Genomic DNA, 13,304 nt, shown 5'->3' on the forward strand with positions numbered 1-13,304 from the left:
AGATACCAAGGAGCTATTCTCCATCCCCCGAGAAATGGAATCACCCATACCCCCGACTGATAACATTCCTAAAAATAAGCTCTGGTGCACTAATATACAAAATGCCCTGGCGGGAAAAATTAGCTTGCTCCAAACCAAAATTGCCAATAAACAACCTTCCCTGCTCCTGCCAACGGAGCCTACACCTCAGTCACAGCTTCCTGTAAACCAGCCTAACACCCCTCGCCCATTTAGCTTCAGACAAATAACTATATTAGAGACAGAAAAATTCATACTATCTCTAAAGCTATCCAACTGCAAAGGAGATAATTGCCCTGCCCAAATTATAAAAGATGCAGCTGGAGACCTAGCCCCCTTCATCTCTAAACTCACCAATGCATCCTTTAAGTCTAACCTAGTGCCTAATAACCTAAAACAATCTTGGGTGCTTCCCTTGCTAAAAAAACAAACACTTGACCCCGCAATACCGACAAATTACAGACCCATCACCACCGTCCCATTTCTGCTTAAAATCATTGACAGAGTAGCTTACCTGCAAATTCAAGACTACTTAGAAACTAACAATTTATTAGGCTCACGTCAATCTGGCTTCCGTCCCCTTCATGGTACTGAAACAGCCCTGATAAACCTTAAGACCCAAATTGACGAGTTGAAGAACAATGGCAAATCAGCTATGCTACTCCTCCTTGACCTATCTGCGGCCTTCGACTTGGTAGATCACGCAGTCTTATGCAATCACCTCCGTTCTGTCGCTCATTTTTCAAGTGATGCCATAACCTGGGTACAATCCTTCCTTGCAAACCGGACAATGAGGGTCTTCTCCCCCCCTAGCAGCCGCTGATCCCACACAAGGATCATGTGTATCTCCGACGATGTATAACATCTTTACTAAACCTTTGTTTGACAAGTTGGACAGACTGGGTGTCATCTACACTAATTACGCAGATGACACTCAGATCCTTATCCCCCTTTCGGGCAACTTCTTGGAAGACAAGGCCTTAGTTACTGATCCTCGGCTCAGAGTTGGCCATCAAAAAACTTGACCCGAACTATGCCTCATTTAACATCGAAAATAATGTCATCAAAGTGATGCCTGCAGTCAAAACCCTCGGGGTCTATCTCGACTCAGCGCTCATCTTCAAGAAACAAACTAACTCACTAGCATCTTCCACTGCATATACTTGTAAATTGATCCAAGCATGTAGACCATTTCTAACTGCTACACTAGCCAATGCACTCATCATATCCAAGCTGGATTACTGTAATGCTCTATATGCAGGATCTAACAAGTATATCCTTGATAAACTCCAAACTCTCCAAAATAACGCTATTAGAGTAGCTTTAAATATTCCTAATAGAGCTCATATCTCCACCTCCAGAAAAAATATCCATTGGCTAAAAATCAAAGACAGCATTGCCCTCAAAACCCTCTCCCTCACCTCTAAATGTCTTAACAACGTAGCTCCCCCTACCTGGTAAACAGAGTCAACAAGAGAATCTCAAACCGTCCCACTAGAACGACCAATGCCTATACTTTAGTGGTGCCCAGATACAAAAAGAGTACAGGTGGCGGCTCCAGTTTTCCGTTCATAGCTGCGCAAACTTGGAACAGACTCCCTCTGGACCAACCCTACCCTAGCTTCAGGCGGAAAGTCCTCACCTGGATACGTTCCAATGACACTTAGCTCGACCTCCCCACAGCCACTTGCTCTAGAGACCCCTGATGATTGTAACTAGATTAATTGGTTTCTGGTCAACTAGCTTTAACTGTATTTTCGCACCTGCTTGTACATGCACCTTGTTTCTAATTTGAACTGTATAACTGTATTTTCCTGTAAAGTTCTCAAGTATCCTTGTATTGTCTGCGCCCAGCTACCCTTTGGGTTTGGTTTTGCGCTATACCAAATAAACAAACAAACCCAGAGTTGGAGACTCTTATAGGGGAAGCAGGCACCGGATAGGTGGAGAGTATACAGCCACTGGACTACCAGGAAAGGAGAGGCTCATGTGATCTGCAGTTTAGGCAGTTCTGAGCCTCGGGGACTGATGTTAAACCTTTAAACTGGAAGTTTTCTTTTTGCTACCCAAATAGAAATATGTTGGTTTAAATGTTTGAAGTTTTAAAATGCTTTGGCAACAAAGAAAGAAAAGCATAATGCTCGCCTCCGTCTTGCCATAGAATAGCTTTTAAACAAATACAACTCGCCCTGCAGTATTGCAACGTCCTGGGTGGATTTTCAAACCAAAGGCTTTGTCTCCCACGTGAGCGTTGTACAGGGTGGAATGGCTTCTCTGGATGTCATGTAATTTATTTATTTTTTCCACAGAGAATCTTACATGCCTCGCACCCCCACCAGTGCTGGGCCTGCAGAGGTTACCGGAAGTTGTGGCGCTGCCATGTTTAGAGCTTTGTTGTAGGCTTCGGTATACACTGACTTTGGTGTTTTTGTTTTTATTTTGTATTTTTATTATAACTCCAGCGACGTGCCCTGGAGGCTAACTGGATCGCTTTCTTGTTCCAGGTGTGGGCCCCTCCTTGATGGGCAAGGGGGGGTAGAACTATGGAAGAAAGGTGGTTTGGAGTCGAAGAAGGAGGGGGTGCAGAGAGTGGAATTCGCCACAGGGCCCGCAGGGCATCTGCCCCTTTTTCATTCTCCCTCCCACAGAGCCTGAACAGAATAGTGATAACTGAGGCTGGGTTTCCAGCTGTGCGTCCAGCAGGAGGGAGTATGTGGGTGTTGCATGATGCCCCACACCCCAATAAGACCGTCTCCTTGTAATCCATCCCGTGCCCCGGACAGCATTTGTAAAACCTTACGTTTTAGGGAGACGTGCACTCGCTCCCCTCTCCTTTTTGCGTTGACATGCTAATTTCCATTCCTTCTAATCACAATCACTCGAAAAACATCACACTTCTCAGAGGACTGTATCTTTCCCCAAGATTCAAGGTACTTAGTCAATAAAGCACACGCGTTTCTAGCTTTACGCGCCTCAGTCGAGTACTTGTGTTTGGGTCGCTCTCCTTGCCAAGGTTCTATTTTTCTGATCAATCATTTCAATGGAGCTCAGCCATCCTAGTGTTAACCATTGCACCGTATTTGACTTTAAGAGTGCATATTACTCAATGACGCATTGCGTCTTTGAGTGTAATGGAGTTGGGCAATAAGTACTACTCTTATTCGTTTTGTTATGAGCTATATAGATTACAAATAGTGCTCTACCTGCATCCAAAGTTTAGGAGTTTGTGAATCACTGTTGAATTACCATTTCCTGTTTGATATCTGATATTTTATTTTTTTCAAAGCCACACGTTTCTGTCCTCACTACTCCAGCTACATTATGCCCTTTGCATTTAATTTAATTTTGGAGATAACTGATGTGTCCGATTGTGCACCAAACCTAGATTTTTGTTAGGTTACTGGTATCTTGAACATCTGTGTTTTGCTAATTGTTGATTATTTTAATATTATTACTTGGACTTATATTTTTCACGATTCTGCTGCTATGCAACTCGGTTGACATACACGTTTGCACTAATGATTTGAATGTTGTTTTTCCTAATCCTACTATGCACACATTTACCATACATGTCAATCGCTGTGCCGTCTCTCTCTCTGATGTCACTCTGCGCTGATACTCTCTGTGGGCTGCCTTTCTATCTGTCTCTCTCTGCGCTGTCACTTCCCTCTCTATGTGCTGCCACTCCTCCTCGCTCTCTGTGATGTCTCTCTGCTGTCTCTCCTCCCTGCCACTCACACTCTCTCCTGTCTGTGCTGTCTCTCTCTGCGCTGTCTCGCTCTGTGCTGTCTTTCTCCTCGCTGTTTTTCTGTCTGTGCTCTCTCTCAATGCACTGTCTATGCGCTGTCTCGCTCTTTGATCTCTGTCTATGCTGTCGGTCGCTCTCTGAATTCTCTCTCTCTCTCTCTCTCGCTCTCTCTCTCTCTCGCTCTCTCTGCTGGCTCTTTCTATGCTGCCTCTCTGTGCTGTCTCTCTCTGCGTTGTGTTGTCACAATCTCTGTGTGTGGGTTTCTTACAATCTCACCCTTTCTTGCTCATATTTCCTCTTGCTCATCACCAATCTCAGTCGCTGTGCAGCCCTGCGGTCGGCAGCTAACTTCCCTTGCTGTCAGCTGTGCTGATTTTAAAGTTCCTGGCAAGATTGGATATCCTTCATCGACTAGACCCCACTGTGTAGGCTTACCGGTTTTAGCAACCTTTATTGTTCTTTCCCTCTTTCTCGTCTCAGTAGTTGATGTATTAACCTTTATGTTAGGTTGGGAATACTAAGAGTAGGTCTGGCAAAGGGTTGAGGAAGAGTCTTAAAGTATGCTTTTAAGGCATGCAGTATGGAGGAAACATATACGAAAAGGTAATGGGGGAGTATGCAACGTTCTCCAAAGATATCATATCATTCCCTTGAGGGTTGCCTTCCCCAGGAGCTGCCCCCCCTCATATAGCTTCCCCCAGGGTCAGGATCAGGTAGCGACTGCCGTCCCCTGGCCACATAGGGAGAGGCTACCTCAGGGAAAAGAGTGATGACATCATCAGATTCATCACACAACTTAAACTGTTAAATAAGAGTGCAATTATTTTGTTGCCAAATTGTTATTCTATTCATCTTCCGATTGTTCCCAGTTTTGAATCGCATCGAATCAATTGCCATCAAATGTCACCTAGATGCACTAATATCTAAAGAGCTCAAGCACATATAAAATATAACGTAAAAAACACTTTTTCTTTTCAATACTTCTTCAGTTTAACACAACTGCATTTCTATTTTACACTGACAAATGAGAATAATGCATGCCTAATTCTGTACATATGAGCCCTAACCTTCAACTGACAGAATACTCAAGCAGCACTGTAGCTACTACTTTTATAAGAGTTGTTTTCAATTGTGTGCTTTTTTCCTAGTTGGTTGCCTTTGAAGTTGAGAAAATCAAAGATGATCAGACCAATCCTCAGAAGCTAATGAAGCACATAAAGGAACTTGCAGAACTGCTTCTTAAAAATGTAAGTTTGTGTGTATAGAAGGTGACGTTTCAAGATGTATGGAAGATATTCAAGCCTAATCTAGCACTTTATTCACAGATGGCATATTGTGGTAGGTAAAAGACAAAAGAGAGAACCTAGGCTGGTCAGCTTTCGGTGTGGCTGCACACCCTATTTTCCACTTAGAAACCACTAAGATAGAAATCGGTTGTAATCATGTAGACTGATAGTACGAATCCAGGTAGTTGAAAAAAATAAGTAGTATTCACTGATTCTAGTAGTCTTCAAAAAACATCTCTGTGTAATTATTTAATTATAGGCAGATGCATCAATGGCCAAAGCATTTCGGATTCATCAAGTCCTTCATCAGGGCGTATATTTTCATCTTAGTTAATTCAAAAGCCATGACATCATTGACTACAGTATCATTTACCACAACAAATAGTGTGCGTCAAAGGTAAGAAGATGATTGCGACATGCGATAAAATATACATTGTTGATACATTAAAATAATTCAATCATGGTACCATATTTCGCAGGCCACAAGGCATTTAACAAACACACAACAAAATAATATAAGAAAAGAACAAATAATTATGAATATGTATGACATACAAAAGCCAAGATTCTATTACATTTATATACTTTGCTAGTTATAAGTGCGTTTTCCCATTATTAACTATGTACTCTCGTATTGTTACTATTGAGGTGATGTCTAATCAAGTAAAACAAGTGATTTTAATTGTAAACTGTAAATTGAACAGTTAATCACGAGGTATAAATAATTAGGTGTAAACTAATGTAACACTGTCCTATATTTCCTGATAATTATCATATCTCTGACCTGCTGGTGTGCTGAATCTTCTAAAGTCATGGAAGCTAAGGTTTCTAAATGAAATGAAGGATAAAAACCGTTTGTACGGCTAGCCAATGTCATACTGTGTCTTGCAACCTTCAATCATATTCTTGTGAAGTACGATGACGCTTACCGTGGTGATATTGACTTGTATCCTCACTATTCTTCGCTTCCTCGCGGCACCCTTCGTGTGTGCAAATAGCTGCTAAGGGTTAGCTTAAGAGTTCCCTTGGTAACAGTCTCACGCTTCTGGTATGAAGCATAGTTTTCTCAATGTAAAGGTAACAATTGTTGTTTATTCTGCTAACAGACTTCTACTGAGTGTTGCAGCCTTAGAAAGTGCTAATGGAGAGTGTGTTCTTTCTTACCGTCGTGAGAGTAAATGTAATCCCTGCTACTGTTTGCGCCCTAGCAGCATGCACGTCTGTGTATTTGGGTTGATAAGGATCAACATACAGTTTCCTAGGTCACGGTCAGGTGCTTCTAATAAGTGGCCAGCTTGGAATGGTTGCTTCGTAGTCAAAGTGAATTATTCTATGTCAATGGATCTACACTTGGAGTGTTTCTTGTAAACACAGAGTGTAGTCTATATTCTGTAACCATATGTTGAAGATCTTAAGATTTAGTTAAATGATGGGATCTCTACTCCTTGCATGTAAGTACATAACATATTGCTAATAGATCTACTCCATCTCTATTCTTGGAGTAAGAAGTGGTACTTCCTGCATGTACTACGTAAAATATTGTTTCTAGAGGTATCTCAAATGAGATAAAGCCTGAATGGTAGTTTGGCATAGTAATTCTACACGTTGCGTGCAATATAATATGATATAATATTGTTGCGTAAATATACTTGGTGGTTTTTAAGAGAAAAAAGCGGATTCCGGTTCGATGCACTACATGAACATAAAGGTGAATGGTGAAACCATGTAGTGTGACTTATATACAGTCGGTGTACGGAAGTTGAAGAAAACAACGTAATAATAATAAAAATGAAAATGTACCAATTGAGAATACACAACTTATGATTGTCGTTGCTTATGGTGGACAATACTCCTTATCGTGAACACTCTTAAGGTTGTTCTTTCTTAGGACAGCACGTTGTGGCCGCCCTTAACAGTAAGATATAGATCTCTATTCTGGGTTTGTATTACTTGCATACGTCCGGGTACTTTTAAGTACCAAAATAAATTATTTACAGAAAGAAGTTACATTTTACTATTACCTCATACGAGTTCAGTAAACCTAGTTTCCCAAAACCTATGGTATCACAGAAGATTGGTTCATGAAGAACCGTTATTCATAAAAAAAACAATTCCCATTCCTCGTCCATCCCAGGGTTGTGAGGGTTGCCAGACAAATGGTCGAACCAATTTGATCGAAAACCAAATGGTCGAATTTTTTTTTATTTTTTATTTTAACCTTTTTTTTTTTGGGGGGGGGGGGGTCCCCCCAACCCCCTTTTTTTCTCTAAAAACCCCTTTTTATACTAAACGAAAACCCGAAAAATAAATATATAAATAAAAAAAAAAATTCGACCATTTGGTTTTCGACCAAATTGCGTCGAACAAATTGCAGTCGACCAGTTTTTTTTCGACCAGTTGACTGGACACCGTAGTGAGGTCTGTCTGTCTGTCGATCCAAAAAGCTTCACGTTGAGCCCTTTTCCTTTCCATCTTTTTTTTGGCCTCTGTCTTGGATCATTTCGAGAACTTGGAATTTCACTTGTGAAAAAGTGGGACCTTTCTCTACGAAATGTCTTGCTACAGATGTTAGGTTTTTATCTTGTGCTAGGTGTCATTTTCCTTAAGCACATGAAAAATGTTCATTTGGACTGCACATCATTTTCTGTTCAGTCACTGTTGTTTTCCCTCTTGCAGTCACTGGCCTACTCAGAAATGTATTACAACTAAATGTATTTTAAACACCCATAAACTATGTGCCAAATATTCGGCAGTGGCTAATGTTTTTCAAAGTTTTTGCCTTTCAAAATTTCTGATTTTGCTATAAAACACCAGCAAAGTTATGCCAGGTTCATAATGGCTTGTGAAAATGTGAAAGAAGAATTAGCCAGTTTAGCTAAGTCACACACAGCACAGCACCACCCAGTAGCCATCACTTGAAGTTCATCTCCAGTTCAGAGCCAGATGGGCAGTGCTTTGTGGGTTTGCAGCATAGCTGAAATGCAAGCTTTTGTTTCTTGAAAATTCCGATTTCTATAAGCAGGGCTATGTTACACATAGCCTTTTTCAACCCAAGACAGACCCTCTCAAGGATGCAGACAACTGCATATGTTTCACCTTTATTAGGAATTATCAGTGCAGTGGTTGGAGCATTGGGGAATGTTTAGCAATCACCAGCAGAGTGATGGTGGGTTTATAAAGTCTTGATAAAAACATTATACCTGAAATGCGAAAGTAGACTGAGCCATTTTGCTAAACATGCTCCAAACACAAAGGTGTTTGACTATACTGCACTGATGATCAATTTCAAGGGTGAAACATGCATGCAGTTTTCTGCATCCTTCAGAATTGTGTCTTGGGATGTGACTGCTTTGTGATGAACATTTAATCGTTTAAAATCAAAATTAAATGGTTAATTTCTAATGGATTGTGTCCTCCCACGGATTCCTTCTCTTTGATATACCGATATCCTGCTTGCAACTTCGGAAAAATGTTACGATAGCAGAGGTAGCTGTGCATCGTCAAGTCGAAGTTCCTCAGTGGCTTCCATCCCTGCACTCGGACATGACGTCAACATTGATATGAATAGCACGCACTGCCCCAGATGCCTCAGTTCCGTTTCTTCTGCATGCACAGCACACCTCGAACGGTTCGGTTCGCCTCAGCGTATTTCTATTGCTTAGTTAAAATCTCAAATAGGTCTACTCCAAAAACAGGTTCCAAGAGGTGTGGGGACTGTGACTCAAAGATGTCGATCACAGATCCGCACAAAATATGCGCCTGGTGTCTTGGCAAGGAGCACAAGATCGACGATAGCGGTTCATGCCAGTCCATGAGCAGCAAGGCCTTGAAGGAGAGGAAGGCTAAGATCACCTTTGGTCATTCGGCATCAAAACCTCCAACATCCACTCCTTTGTAAAGTTAGTCCAAAGATGGAAGGCTATCGCATAAATCTCCTCAGAGATAAAAAAAGTTCTCTAAACGCTCGAAGTGCTCAAGGTCCAGTAGTGATTTGCAGCACTCTTCATCGCCGTCTTCTCGATGAAATTCCGAGAAGAGGTGCCACTGCTCGTCGACTTCTGATTGCTCGTCGACTTCTGATTCCTCGTCTGACAGAAGATATGTTTCCCAAACAAATCGGCTTCTAAAGCAGATTGGGAAGAATTCTGACTAAGATGATGCAAGTGTTTTCGAAGGTGGCCCCTCCCAGTCCCTTTAAAAAAGCTGAAAAAGGCTACTGGCCCCACTGTGCCTCATAAGGCCGAAAGGGATCCCTTAAAGGCTACGCGCTCAAGAGCCTGGGTCGAAAGACGGATGTTTCTCGAGTCGTGTTGACAGTATCATTGACACAAGCAATGTCGAAGCCTCTCTTCCTCTTCTTCATCATCGTCATCCTCAAACCCATCAATGGGTTTTAAGCCCTTGTCTAAAAATGTTTAACATCCAATTAGATTCCCCTTGCACAGAATCCACCCTCTTCATTGACCTCTGCACTTCCCTATCTCTCTCCATTCTTCCTTCTGGTCCAACCCACTCTGTCGGACACACATTGGACGCCATCATCCATTCCGACCTCGCTCTCTCTTCTCCTCTGATCACCCCTCTATCTTGGTCTGACCACTCTCTTCTCTCCTCCGACCTGGGTGCCTATGGCCTTTTGACAACTCCTCCAAAAGCCCTGCCAACTTTGTTCAGACTTCCGTCCAATGAAACGACTATCAACTGCTGCATTCACTTTCACCTTCATTTCCCATGGCCCACCCAACTCAGACTCTACCTCGGACTCTGCTCTCAGCAACCTCTATCTTTCCATCACCCAGTCATGAGGATCCGCCTGAAGCCTGCCTCCAAGCATAACACCTGGTATGAATCCGAGCTTGCAAACCTGAAACTGGCCTGCCGCCTGCTCCAAAGGCATTACAGACTCTTTATCCACACAAAAGAAAGGGCCCACATTCAGGCACAAGTATCTGGTGCATCCAACAACACGGCTAAACTCTTCAAAATCTGCAGGGAAACTGCCAACCGGTCCGCAATATCCTCTGCTCCCACTCCTTACCAGGTCCTCTACAATGCACTCGCCACTCACTACACCTCCAAAACCCATGACATACTAAAACAGCCTTGTCGTCCACTCTTCCAACCCATCTCTTCCCCCATTCTGTCTCCTGTGACCACTCCCCTTCCTCCTTTCCCTCCTCCACTTCTGTCTCTCCAGAAGTCACCAAAGTTGTCAATTCCATGAAGGTCTCTTCCAAACAGGTTGCCCCCTTGGTCATCCAGAACCATCAAGGACAACTTTTCCTCTCTCGCCCCTGCTCTTGCTGATCTTTGTAGCCACTCCTTTGCTACTGGTTCTTTTCCATCCTCCCTCAAGGACTCCCTTGTGCGCCCCCTCCTTAAACGTCAGCAGACCCTTCCTGCCCAGCCAACTATCGTCTCATCTCCATCAGCCCTTTCCTGGGGAAACTGCTTGAGAAGTTGACCCTGTCCCAACTTAACCTCCACACAGAACTTGTTGGCGGTCTTCACGACCATCAATCTGGATTTCGACCATCCAGAGGCTATTTAAACCACACCCGAGCAAGACAACATGCTTCGCGTTACTTTACAGCTTGTAACGTGACGCTCACCGTGTCCAGCTATTCCCTCGAACCTTGGAGAAGCAGAACCTGCAAGAAGACAAAAGGAACATCATTAGCAGCAGCATTTTACCTGCAGTCTTCATCTTTAGCCACCTGCAGCTACTGAGAACAGCTTCCTCGAATCTGCACGCCTCCCGGACAGAACGACCTGAAAGAGGAAGCTAGAAGCAACATTAAAGAAAGCAGTAGAGATATTTGCAAGTTACAAACTGCTCAAAAGGCTTACCTGGCTGGTCGCCTCTCGGCTGGCACCACTCGGGACATTCCACTCGCGCTGAAGAACACCGCGATCTACAAGGAAGGAAAACACAGGTTAGCAAAGGCAAGACTTCGCAGCGCTGCGCATAGCGCTTACTTACCGCATCATAGCGCTCTTAATACGCCATCATTTACCAGTGGGGCTCAACCAAGCCAGTTCGCCGCGCTGAAGCTCTGCATACCTAAGGGAGAAAAGAGAGACATTTTAAACAAAGAAAGGCATGCAGGATAGCAACAAAACTAAAGAACAGCAATAAGACCGACCTGAACAATCTCAAACAGGCCAGCGTCAGTGAAGTAACTTGACCGCACACGCCCATGAAAGACAACGCACCCCTGCAAAGAAGGCAGGACGGAGAGCACGCCTAACTCTACCACAAGGTGAGGAGAGGGCCCAGAGGGGCTGAAATCATACGGGGTGGAGGGAGGATACTTAACCCCGGTCGGTCAGTTTTGAACACATTCCTCCTGTATTTTCCGGCAGAACCTTCCCCTCAGACCACATCTAGGCAAAGCTGAGAAGCATGCCAGCGAGTAACCCGGCTGGGTTGCGTCCCTGTGGATACCAGGTGAGCGTAACACAGGGATGAAAAACAATATGATGCGCTAGGGAAGAGTATGTTTTCCGCTGGGAGCATGGCTCTGAAAGCCATTGACGATTCTTGCACATTGACTAAGTACACTCATGCTTTATGTGATGTTATATCCAATGTGGCTGAAGTTGTCCCAGAAGGGGAAACGAGAGAAGGTTTCCTTAACATTATCCCAGATGGCAAGGATGTGGCATGCCAGTCCCTACAGTCAGGACTGGACGCATCAGATTGTGTTAGTTGTTCCAAGGCTGCTAGTACAGTTGCAAGGAGGTTTGCCTGGCTCCATAAACTAGGCTTCGCTCCTGATCTGCAATTCAGATTGTTGGAGTTACCATTTGATGGGTCACACCTTTTTGGGGCGAAGGCTGATGAGAGCCTTGAAAAGTTACAAGCTTTCAAGGCGGCTGCAGAGTCCTTTGGGGGTAGCTAGTCGCCGACCTCAACAGCAGTCAATATCTCATAGTTGGAGAGGGTGTGCCTTTTATTTCTATTACTTATTTGGAAAGGGAGGCCAAAGAAGAATTCCACATGTAGCATGAGGTCATGGAGGAAGAGCTGCCCAAACAGTTACTGCCTCATTACATTCTGCCACAGCTACTATCGCAAAGCCGCTTGGAGTACTTTACTCACAAGTCTCCAGTGGGATGCTGGTTAACCCTGCATCTCAAATAATGGCAAAACATTACTTTGGATGCTTGGGCTCTGCAGACAGTAGCTCAAGGGTACTGTCTCCCTTTCTTAAAAAGGCCTCCAGATTGTCCCCCGAGCAAGCAATCTCTTGGGGAACCAGACCAACTCCCTTTGCAGGAAATTATCTCCCTGTTGGAGAAAAATGCCGTGGAAAGTGAACCTGTAGCAGAGCAATACCATGGTAGGTAATCCACCTATTTTTTTGTTGCCAAGAGGGATAGTGGTCTTCGACCCATCTTGGACCTGAGACATTTGAACAGGTTCCTCAGGAAGGACAGATTAAAGATGGTACCTTTTTCACAGATCCTCCATTGCCTGCAATTCCAAGATTAGATGGTGTCATTCGATCTTCAGGATGCTTACTTTCATGTACCTATACATCCCAACCAAAGGAAGTGCCTGAGGTTCGCCATTGACAGTTTCTCACTGTCAGTTTCAAGTACTGCCTTTTGTGCTGACCTCTGCTCAGAGGGTCTTCACCAAGCTGATAGTGGTGGTGACAGTGAATCTAAGGAGAGAAGGGATTCACATCTTTCCCTGCCCAGATGATTAGCTGATCAGAGCTAGTTCTCCGGAACAGAGTCTGGAACATGTCAGCATCACCTGCCACTCTCCACTCAAACTGGGCTTCTCCCTCAACTTCAAGAGATCCCAGGTAACGGCTTCTGGGATCTTCCTCAGGGAAGGCTTTGCCTTCCGAGTTGAGGGCTCAACATATCTTGCAGATTGTAACAAGATTTCAAAATGTCCAATGTCTTCCGGCTTTCGATTTTCTGTGGTTGCTGGGCCTCATGGCATGCTGCATTTACCTGGTGCCAGAAGCCCGCCTATGGATGAGGTCCCTCTAGTGGGCCCTCTGGTGCCACAATTCTCAGGCAGAATGACGGACCTTCTTCATGTCCTGAGCAAGATCGCACTGGATCTCCTGTGGTGGGCCTGCAAGGAGAATGTGATGATAGGGCAACCATTTTGGCAACCCTGGCGGGAGATGACAGTAGTCACAGACTCTTCCCTCGGCCTGGGGAGGCTACATGAACAATCTCACAATCAGCGGTCTTTGGTCCCCATCAGAATCCATACTAAACAT

General features: G+C 44.0%; 1 protein-coding gene across 4 annotated transcripts in view; it reads left to right on the forward strand.

The window, feature by feature from the left end:
• SBF2 (SET binding factor 2) overlaps positions 1-13,304 on the forward strand; it is a 2,983,421-nt gene that overhangs the window by 1,491,417 nt on the left and 1,478,700 nt on the right. For all 4 annotated transcript variants that reach the window (XM_069623660.1, XM_069623661.1, XM_069623662.1 and 1 more), the window contains exon 13: positions 4,915-5,013. In XM_069623660.1, the coding sequence (XP_069479761.1) occupies positions 4,915-5,013 (99 nt within the window). The remainder of the gene's footprint in view (positions 1-4,914; positions 5,014-13,304) is intronic.

This window comes from Ambystoma mexicanum, chromosome 11, assembly GCF_040938575.1.
Source record: "Ambystoma mexicanum isolate Mex_15411 chromosome 11, UKY_AmexF1_1, whole genome shotgun sequence".
Classification (NCBI taxonomy): domain Eukaryota; kingdom Metazoa; phylum Chordata; class Amphibia; order Caudata; family Ambystomatidae; genus Ambystoma; species Ambystoma mexicanum.